The sequence below is a fragment of the Rhagoletis pomonella genome, unplaced genomic scaffold (genome assembly GCF_013731165.1).
Source record: "Rhagoletis pomonella isolate Grant_MI unplaced genomic scaffold, Rhpom_1.0 Rhpom_scaffold_00003, whole genome shotgun sequence".
Lineage (NCBI taxonomy): Eukaryota > Metazoa > Arthropoda > Insecta > Diptera > Tephritidae > Rhagoletis > Rhagoletis pomonella.
This window is the reverse complement of record NW_023458557.1, coordinates 4483093-4494448: the sequence shown is the minus strand read 5'-3', so window position 1 is coordinate 4494448 and position 11356 is coordinate 4483093. Positions and strand designations below refer to the sequence as shown.

General features: G+C 33.8%; 2 protein-coding genes across 4 annotated transcripts in view; one reads left to right on the top strand and one right to left on the bottom strand.

Moving 5' to 3' along the window:
• Positions 1-11: 11 nt before the first annotated feature.
• LOC118734994 (protein ANTAGONIST OF LIKE HETEROCHROMATIN PROTEIN 1-like) overlaps positions 12-11356 on the top strand; it is a 25938-nt gene continuing 14593 nt past the window's right edge. The window contains exons 1-4 of one of the 3 annotated variants that reach the window (XM_036464591.1): positions 12-226; positions 298-385; positions 506-551; positions 626-1490. In XM_036464591.1, the coding sequence (XP_036320484.1) occupies positions 131-226; positions 298-385; positions 506-551; positions 626-1205 (810 nt within the window). In that variant the 5' untranslated portion in view covers positions 12-130 and the 3' untranslated portion in view covers positions 1206-1490. Of the gene's footprint in view, positions 552-625; positions 1491-11356 lie in introns of those variants that run through there. The other 2 variants (XM_036464590.1, XM_036464592.1) reach the window with 2 other exon arrangements.
• LOC118734961 lies at positions 3098-3986 on the bottom strand. The gene is made up of 4 exons (XM_036464555.1): positions 3975-3986; positions 3800-3940; positions 3437-3741; positions 3098-3366 (listed from the first exon to the last, which is right to left on the bottom strand). Exons 1-4 carry the CDS (start codon positions 3984-3986, stop codon positions 3357-3359), a joined length of 468 nt encoding a protein of 155 aa, XP_036320448.1. The 3' UTR covers positions 3098-3356.

Below are 11356 nucleotides of genomic sequence, written 5' to 3'. Positions count from 1 at the left end.
CTACCTGGTGGAGCATCTCACACCATACATTGCCAAGAGCAATACCCGATTCAGGAAAGCAATTTCAGTCGGCGAAAGACTCGCCGTAACTTTATGGTATCTGGCTACAGGAGATAGCATTTCAAGTTTAATGACGGTTTTTCTTATTGGTAAAACTACAATATGCCACATAGTACATGAAACATGTGCTGCTATTTTTACAGCATTGAAAGATCAGTTTTTAAAGGTGAGTATTTTGAAATTTATTTCGATCACTAGTGTGAATAAGATGGAATATGCATTCATTTATTTACATAGGTCCCAAATACCCCTGGACAATGGGCAGAAGTAGGAGATCAATTTGCAAAGCGTTGGAACTTTCCAAACTGTTGTGGTGCTTTGGACGGTAAGCACATAATGATACAGGCACCTGCTAACTGTGGCTCCGAATACTATAATTATAAAAAATTCAATAGTATTGTTTTAATGGCTTTGGTGGACGCAGAATATAAGTTTCTTTTTGTAGAAGTTGGAGCATACGGCCGCGAATCTGATGGAGGTGTTTTCGCAAGGCAAGTTTTGGACAATATATCCACCCATCTTATATTCATGTAATATTCATATTTATATGTGTTTTTTATTTTAGATGCACGCTTTCAACTGCTCTTGCTGACAACACTATTAATTTTCCACCCCGCAGACCACTACCGAATGAGGCAGATCCAATGCCATTTGTCATTATTGCAGACGATACCTTTCCGCTGAAATCATACATTTTGAAAACATTCTCTTATCGTGAACAAGTAATGTCGCATAAAATATTCAACTACAGATTATCACGAGCAAGAAACGTGGTTGAAAATGTGTTTGGCATATGCGCGGCACGGTTCAGGATCCTTAGAAGGCCAATGGATGTTAAACCTGAGAACGCAAAGACCATCGTTCTAGCAATTTGTGTTATACATAACTTTTTAATATCAACAAACTCATCCTATTTAACTAGAACCGACACTGACAATGAAATAAACGGAGAATTAGTGGCGGGTAATTGGCGATTAGAACTTGGACCAAACGGAAAGCTAATTTCACTTCGTGCAAGTACCACTCTGGATAGGCCAGCAGATGATGCAATAAATGTTCGAGCTGCTTTTATGGAGTATTTTATGACACCGTATGGAGAAGTCCCATGGCAATATAATAGAACGATTATTCACAACTCATTTTAAAAGTCAGTAACTTCGCTTAGATGAAATTTGTAGATGTTTTGTTAGTGTAATTCTTTGCAGTGTTATATTTACCCATATAACTAGTTTTTTAATTGATTTGCATTCTAATATTAACCAATTACATGGTGATTTTTTTTTACCATATTCTCGATGTTTTTCATGATAAATCGTTTAAATTAACGAAAATGTTTATCATGAAAAATATTGTGAACATTATAAAAAAAGTGGTATTTTTGTTTAATATTTGCAATGTTTTTCAAGTAAAATTTTTTTGTTATTTTTTTATTAAAATATCTATGGTTCATGCTTTCGTCAAAACCACATAAGTCAAACTTTCAAACTTTATGCAGACCTTAGAAAAATTCAACAAATTTTCATCTAAATTTTTAACTTTTTAATCTGAATTTTCAGAAAAATGCTGGGTACGCAGATAGATCGGCTAAGTAATTCTATTGAAACAAGTGCAAGTTTTAAGCGGAGTTGATTTTTAATGAATTTATATTTCCGACGGATTTTGCCGTTTTCTGCATATAACAAGTGCAATTTATGAAATATAGCGTTAATTTAAACTTGTTTTACTAGAATTACTTACACTTTACACTTTTGGAACTTACACTTGTTTTACTAGAATTACTTACCAGATCTATCTGCCAGCTCAAAATTTTTCTAAAAATTCAGATTAAAAAGTTCAAAATTTAGACGAAAATTCGTTGAATTTTTCTAAGGTCTGCATAAAGTTTGAAAGTTTGACTTATGTGGTTTTGACGAAAGCATGAACCACATTGTAACGGGTGATTTTTTTGAGGTTAGGATTTTCATGCATTAGTATTTGACAGATCACGTGGGATTTCAGACATGGTGTCAAAGAGAAAGATGCTCAGTATGCTTTGACATTTCATCATGAATAGACTTACTAACGAGCAACGCTTGCAAATCATTGAATTTTATTACCAAAATCAGTGTTCGGTTCGAAATGTGTTTATTTATGGTCTACATAATCGACCAAGTGAGCAAACAATTAATGCGATTGTGACCAAGTTTCGCACTCAGTTTACTTTATTGGACATTAAACCAACCACACGAATGCGTACAGTGCGTACAGAAGAGAATATTGCGTCTGTTTCTGAGAGTGTTGCTGAAGACCGTGAAATGTCGATTCGTCGCCGTTCGCAGCAATTGGGTAAAGCGAACCGAACACTGATTTTGGTAATAAAATTCAATGATTTGCAAGCGTTGGTCGTTAGTAAGTCTATTCATGATGAAATGTCAAAGCATACTGAGCATCTTTCTCTTTGACACCATGTCTGAAATCCCACGTGATCTGTCAAATACTAATGCATGAAAATCCTAACCTCAAAAAAATCACCCGTTAATAACAAAATAACAAAAAAAAATTTACTCGAAAAACATTGCAAATTTTAAACAAAAAACGTATGTTTATTTATTTCTTTTTACGAGTTTTCATTTAAGATATACTTTGATCAACAACATAAACAACATAAATAAGGGTTTCAAAAATTGCACAAGGCTCACAAACATGAATCAAATTTAAAAAAAATTTCATCAAAATTTCAAACTTTTTGTTCAGAATTTTTCGAAGAAAATTTTCGAGTTTGAAGAAAATTTTCGAGTTTGAAGTTTGGTTCATTTTTGTGAACTTGGTGCAATTTTTGAAACCCTTATTTATGTTGTTTCTATTGTTGATCAAACTATATCTTAAATGAAAACTCGTAAAAAGAAATAAATAAACATAAGTGGCAAATGATATCATTTAATATAAAAAAGCTGAAGTTGAATATTGTCTAAGACATACAATACAGAACGATTTCAAAACTATTTTGAAAAGAATTTAACTAACAAAAAAAAAACCAATTTCATTTTACATACTTACACATAAATATCCTTAACATACATACGTTTAAAAAGAAAATGAATTCAATTAAAAATTTTTACTTTTAATTACACATAAGAAATTGATTTAATTCAAAAGGCACATGAAGAAAATTCATCAAGATTTCTTAAAGTTAAAACTTGGGAAAAAATAAAAAAAATTTATTAAATTAAAATGGCACACGAAGAAAATTTACTAAAATGTCTTAAATCTATTTATTGTTGTTTTGAGATCATTGCCAGTAATTCGAGTTTGGCGCATTACTGTGGGCTGTGAAAAGAAGTGTAAATTTTTTTTAATTATCTTATTGTTATCGCTTTCTATAGCTTCCTGCATTTACCTTGCAAACTCCTTATGGTAGTTTAGTACAACCTCATTAATTGCAATCTTAAAACGTTTTGACAACTGAATGTTTTCGGCTGCGAATTCACGGTCATTTGATGCCACGAAATTGCCCATATCATCCCAAGGATCGCTTTTTGCAGCAGAATTCATCGTTTGCAAAGCGCTCTCAACAACCTTTGCATACTCGGAATCTTCTTGTCGTTGGCGCTTTGTCGAGGCTTTTGTTGACTTAGGTTGCACGATTTCTTCTTCGAGAAATTCAGGGTCAAAAAGGGATTGCTCTTGCGAAGGTTCGTTTATCTTTAAAGTAAATAAGTTAATAAAATATAATTAAGATAAACTTCTTAACTAAACTTACATCTATTAAATTTGATGTTGTGGATGCCTCAACACGCAAAGGGGGCTCCAGAAATTTTAAAGCATTGTAAAATGGGTTTGAAGAAACCGTCTTTGTAGCACCCTGTCCGCTCTTACTCGCTCCTATCCTGTTAAACGATGCCTAGATTTGCATAAAATTTAATTAAAACTAATGCCATAAAAACCATAGAAAACGTACGCGGAAACCACAACGCAGGCTATTCCACTTTGTTGTTACTTCTGCTCGTGGTAACTCCAATACGTCGGGCACCTCTTGCCACAGAGCTTCTCTAAGGTTCCGGTCCCTGTACTCTTTGACCAAATAGTTCCAGGTGCCTTCCCTGATCTCGACTGCCTCAATAAGCTTCATGGTTTCTTGGCTCGTCCACTGATGCTGCAACCTCCGCACTGTTTTTTTACTTGTGACTTCACTGGGGCTTGATAATATAGGCTCCAAGTCCAATGTCTCTTTTTCCATCTTAATCTAAATATAAATAACAATTTAAAAACTAAATAAAGATGTTTTTAAGTTCGTACCATTGTTTCTTTCTTTTATGTTACTTCCCGCTCAAAAATCAGCTGTTTCTTTGTCGAATTTGCCAACATGTTGGCAAATGGATTTTTAATGTCAAATGTTGGCCTATCAGTCAATTTCCGAAAATGTGGGCATTCTCACTTGACTGCCATTCCGTTTGATTCCGTACAGATTTGTGCATTTTTCTGCCACAGAGTGATGCTGTTTAGAAATTTGAGTTCAGCTCAATAAAATAATTTCCGAACAACACCACTCTGTACCTACCAAAATCTACAAATCTGTGTAAATGTGCAAATCGTGTGATCCCTGCTTAACAGGCGATATGTAATCACCAGGGAACGGATTTTTAGGACCTAAAAACCTATAAAAAAGGTAAAATAAAATAACTTAGTAGGCTGGAAAAGGCAAAATAAAATAGCGAAAAAGGCAGGAAAAGGCACTAGGTATTGCAAAAAAAGCAAAATAAGGCAGAAAATACAAAGAACAATCAAAAAATACGTTTATTTTAGAAATGTTTATATTACAAGTAAAAAGAGAAAAACTATGAACTAGTTTCATTATATGAAAAATGTGTACTTTGAATCTTTGACTATTTTATCCTTTCGAGTTCCTAACTCATAAAACTTGAATCTGTATAGTAGTAGTAACATTGAACCACAAGATGCATTTTGAAGTTTTCTGGCAGCATTTTCATTCGATTTTCGCGAAGAAAAGCCTTGAATGTAGTAAATGTGCGCTCGACGCAAGTTGATACAAGTGGAGCCCAATTTAAATATGGAACGTTTGAAACGTTCATATTATCAGGAATAAGGGCGTTTTCCTCGCCCTTTACAATTTTATCCCCACCCCTTATTGTCTCCAAGCCTACGTTAGCTGAGAAAACGGCTTTGAATTTTTCCAACACCAATTTGGCAAGAGGTCCCTGCGCTTCTATAAGCCGCATGGGCATGTGTATATTTTTTATTCTTAAAAAAAAATTGTAAATGCTATAACCACTTTTTTAAAGGTAGAAAAGGCAAAAAAAGGCAAATATCTTAAAAAAGGCAAATATCTTAAAAAAGGCAAAAAAAGGCAACATCAAATGTGTATATATGGAATCAGGGAAAGCTAAATCGTGGACATTCTTAATCGAATATACTCTATCTCTTTAGCAGAAAAAAAGGCAATTTCCATAAAATCCGTTCCCTGGTAATCACTATTGACGGCATATCTTCTACATCTTTTTTTGCTTTTTCTGGGATTCCTCAAGGAAGTATTTTAGGCCCTTTACTTTTCACTCGGTTTATTAACGATGTAAGTATCTGTTTTTCCTTCGCTAATTATTTGCTATATGCAGATGATTTAAAATTTTTTTTTTTAAAAGATCTTAGCGACATGTATAAACTTCAAACTGATCTTGATAATTTGTATCTCTGGTGTACTAAAAATCACCTTTTTTGAATATTGAGAAATGCTTCAAAATTACTTTTACAAAAATTCATAATGTTTTTTTGAGTCGTTACAGTATTTCTAACTCTGTTAGAAACTGTTGAGGAAACAAAAGATCTTGGCATTATTTTTTCATCGAATTTAACATTTAATAGTCATATTGGTCACATTGTTAGGAAATCTTACTCAGCTCTAGGCTTCGTCAGGCGGAACTGTGCACAATTCTCTGATCCATATACCCTTAAACTGCTATATACATACGTCTTTCATACGTTCCACTTTGGAATATGATACGTTCATTTGGAGGCCATATCATGATAATTCTATTCATCGCGCGTTCCATAAATTTGCTTTGAACTTTTCTGAACCTACGCCTTCTTATAACTCTTGCTTGCTTCTAATAAACCTTAAGACCTTAGGCTCTCTCCATTATACTTTTTTATTAGACCGTATCGTGTCGTGTCGTGTTCCGTTTACGTGTCTTTGCCTTTTTATTAGGGGAATTGGAAAACCGAATATGCACGTAATGCCCCTATTGCACGCGCACTTAGTGATTTAAATAAGGTCTCGAGTTCTGTCTCAATTGATTTTTCCTTACAAAAATATATATCTGTCAATATTGAATTGTTATTTCTAATTTCCTTATTTTTCTAGGGTTTTGTTCTTATACACATTTTTACATATGTATTTATCTAGCGAACTTAGTAATAACTTTCGGTTTGCCTATAGTCCGCAAGAATACTCTATTCCTTAGACTAACCCTTCTATTCTAACAGAGTCACAAAACTTAGCTCATCACTGTTGTGATTTCTATTGCGCCGAGAAATGTCTCACAAAAAATCGATTTTGAGGTGCTAGAAAAATACACAAAAATTTAAAAATTTTTATTGTAGCGACATATTTTTTGCAGCGGCGAGCTTTGAGGCGCAGTAGAAATCACAGAAGTGATGAGCTAAAGTTTGTGACTTTGTTAGAATACGGCTGTAAGTTAACTTAAACAAATTCTAAAACAGCCAAAGGATTGAGAATGAAGAATTATTTCTAAACAGCTTAAGAAAAACCTGACAAATCTGGTTTGGCTTGTAAGCTTGTAATAAGTGAAGATGAAAGTCAGGAGGATCCCGAATAACACAACAAGTTTTATAAGAGGTTTTTAGTTGCATCCTTCCGCAAAATTTAAGAACAAATGTTTTACCATTTTGCTCTATAAAAGTCTTTAAAACCCTTATAAGATTAAAAGGGCCCCAGGAGGCGGGGATTGATAGTACAAAATAATACTCTATTATTAGTTTAAAAACCGTAGTTAGGTAGTTTTATAAGGATCTTAAAGTATCTACAACATGAGTTTATAAAACGTTTAAAAGTTTTATGAGCCCCTCTGTGTAAAGCCGTTGGTCTGACACTGATTAAAAGTAGGGATGTCGGAAATCATCGATGCATCGAAAATATCCATGTTTTCAAGGCGAATTTATACAAGGTGGTGTTGATGGCTAATTTAGATTTTCGCCGCGGTACTTCCTAATGTGAAAATGATTTGTTTGTTGTAAACAAGGCGAATTCATATTACAACAAACACACCATTTTGACATTGAGAAAGTACCGCAGTGAATATCTAAATTCGCCATTAACACCACCTTGTATAAATTCGCCTTGCATGTTTTGCTTCGATGCATCGACAATTTTCCACTCGATGTATAAATAGTAGATGTATCGATGCATCGATGTTTTTTGAAAACTGACATTTCTAGTACATTGCACCATCATTACAGTTTTTTAATTGTACAAAAGAGAGAAGTGGCTTTGACCAAAAAATTTAAATGGCTATAAAAAGTTCCGTTAGAAACATAATTAGCTCAGTTGCAGTAATTTATTTTAAATTTTGTACAATTTTGCTAATAACATGCACCCCTATTGCGAGTGTCGACTAGTAGTAGATAAACGACTATTATTCGATTATTGCTTTTCCATGGTATTGTGAATGTCGATTTCTCGTTCAATAAGCGACTGTGAATAATTTTTTATCGTTCTTTTTTCTACAACTGATTGTTTGTAGAAGGATGAGGAACTATAAACTATTCACACGCACTTATTGAACGAGAAAACGACTTTGAAAATACCACGAATAATTAATAATCGACTAACAGTCGTTTATCTACTACTTGTCGACAATCGCAAGAGCGGTGATGTTTTGTTGTGAAACAATCATACCTATTACGGTATCCGACGAATGCCATCGGCACGGATCTAATCAGATAATATGAAAAACGACATCGGTGCAGCTATATATTCCGCGTCATCGCCGCCATTCTCATTGATGAACTTTTCTGAAAAAAATTTAATACATTTTTAATTGAATGTTAAACTAAGAAAGGATAAGGAGAACTCATCATTTGAAGACTCGAATGCTCCACCGATTAGCTCAGCGGGTCCTGGATTGGATTTTTTTTTACCGCATTGGTTTTATTTAATTTTTTCTTTTAATAATATATTTTAAAAAACGTAAACACGTTTGAAAAAATGTTATATTTACTGCTTCATGTCGTTGGCATTTGCATTTCATTTATAAGTTTAAGTTATTTATAAACATTCGCTCTCAAAACTCATTAAGGGTTTATTTGGAAAAACTTTTAATGAGCTTAATATTAAAAATGTTTATTTAACGCTTATTATAGCAAACTTACTTAAAGTTATTTTTAAAAACATTTACTGAAATGCTTGTTTGGTGTTTGTAAACTACTACATAGAATGAAGTGCCATATCAAACAGGGCCGGTTCGGGCAATTCAACAAACAAACAAAAATTTGACGGTCTCATGTTTCCTTCACGCTGAAATGTATATCGAGCCCTAGCCGCGAAAATGAATAAGACAACTTTTTTCAAAATTTAATTTTGATGCATAAATGCCTCTCAGAGCACCTGCATCAAAAAGTAAATTTAAAAAAATATCGTCGTTTAAAGTACAAAACCGCGTATCGTCATTCTGCAAAACCGCGTAACTGACATTGGCTGCCAAAAATTTTATTTGCTCACACAAGCTCTTGGCTCCTTAAATATACTAGCCAGAAATGCGATTGCTTTATAAAAAAGAGAACCATTTTGAAATATGAGTGTTTTTACGCTCTATAAAAGAATTTCTACAGCTTCACATACGCGGTTTTGCATTTTGCTGATACGTGGTTTTGCATTTTGTTGAAACGCGGTTTTGCACTTTAAACGACGATGTACATATCGTCGTTAAAGGACAAAACCGCGTATCGTCATTCTGCAAAACCGCGTAACTGACATTGGGTGCCAAAAATTGGATTTGCTCACACAAGCTCTTGGCTAAATCCTTATCCCTTCGTCCTGATATATGCTAGCCATAAATGCGATTGCTTTATAAAAAAGAGAACCATTTTGAAATATGAGTGTTTTTACGCTCAAGAAAATAATTGCTACGACTTCACATACGCGGTTTTGCATTTTGTTGATACGCGGTTTTGCACTTTAAACGATGATATACATTCCCTACAAGAATTGTGTGATGGAAACTAACACATTCTCATTTATCTTACTAACTCATTTGCAAATTTTGCGTTGGTTGAAAAGAGACCATTAAATAAGGCCATACGTTGGAGGAAGACGGAAAATCATTAGATTTTTCACACTGCCCTTTAGAATTTGATAGAAACTTATAGGTAGCCAGTGACAGAAATCTCTATCAGTGTTGCCACTCAAATCATTTATCAAATGATAGTCACTGTTCTTGCAGGGTTATTTTAGCGGTTAGGGCTCGGTATGACGAATTTCTCCGATGCTCCTCGTTATTTGTAATCTGAAAATTGTCCTAACAAATACAAAACTTATTTACACATAAAGCGGTGTGGTATTTTATATGTTGGCCGAATCCAATAAAGCACGTTATTCGATTCCCTTCTATGCTGATTGACACCAACTGGAAATGCCAACTGATGCCAAGTCCTTCTAACTGGTATTTTTATCCTCTGCCACCACCAACGGCCGCAGCGCTTCTCACAGATTTACAAAAATTTTATTTTTGTTAATCGTTCATAAGAGTTGTTTTTAAGTAAAAATTTGTGAAACCGCTCCTGAATTTTGAAAAGTAAAATTGTCATTCTGAGTACATTCTCTTATCGGATCTCTCTTTATTTTTTCAATATTTCGGCACTCTGATGTTGGGGAATGTACTTTGAATGTACTAACAAACATACATATTACATATATGCCATCATCGGTCCAACTCCGGCTGGGCTGACCGCAGTATTTTTTCGCAGTGCACACATCGAATATTACAATAAAGTGCAAACCGAACTTATCAATAAACTAGTGCTCGGAAATTTAAGGCTTTGTGTTAATTCTTTGACTACATGTGCATTTTACAGGTTTTAGATTCGGGTCACGTGTTTGGACACAACAATCCAAAATCATTGTACAAATAACTAAACCATACCCCTCGAACAAGCAACACGCTCAATTCGATGATTTATTCTCGCAATTTTCGGCCTGAAAAAGTTCAGTATTTTGTTCAAATCGTTTCCATAAAAACGGTTATTAATTTTAATACTTAGAGCGTGTAAAAGTTCTGCGGCCAGCGCTTTATAAGACCTTCAAGCGTTTTATAAGGCCATTTTATAGACTACTCTTTGCTTTATAAAACCACCAACATACAATTTATAAACCAATAAAAGAGCAACATTTTGCACTTTTTTAAAGCTCATACAGAAGTCGATAACATCAACTTATAATCAGCTTTTGGTCTAGAAATTACGCTCTTTTTATAAAATGAAAAGTATGAGAAATAAATTGAAAGGTAGAGTATTATGCAAAGATATCTTTCGAAGAAGTATTTCTGAACTGAAATATTTGTCTCTTCCTGAAACATTTTATGAAATGAGATTATGAACGCAACGAATATTCCAGTAACATGGGGACCGCTACCCTCACTAAAATTTACGCGCTTGCGAAATTCATAGTTTTGATTAAAAATTTGGAAAATTGTATATATGCACATCCGACATTTTCAGGCTCGATGCAATTCTTAAAAAGGAATTGTGCTTGCACTGTAATAAAGAAAATATAACTGAAAGTCCTCTCAACTGATGGAGCGTCAATCGAAAGAATTTAAAATATTGTCAAGTTGTCGCCTCGAGCGCGCAGTTATTTAGTAGAGTAGGTTTGATTTACGACCATTAAAAAACGGGCTGCAACCTGAAAAGACAGCAGCATTACTTTTTATTAAATATAATTTTCCAATTTTTAGATTGAAGTACTCAATAAAATAAATATTATTAAAAATTACTAAGTTTTGCATTTCTTTATTTACCTACATCACCTAATTTACTTACAAAAATTATTTCGTAAAAATACTTGACATTCGCCTTCGCTTCCAAATCCGCGGATGTCTAAAATTTCACATTCGCAACATCTCTGCTCGTAATTGATACAACTTTGAATATTTTGCACAACATCGAAGAAGAGGTTGCGGTAATTTCTGCACACTACTAAACTCAATTTTTGTATTTTTTTTTTCATTATGACACTATTGAAGTAAATGAGCGATATCTTCAAAACTACCAACCGTAAGTAGTAGTAGTA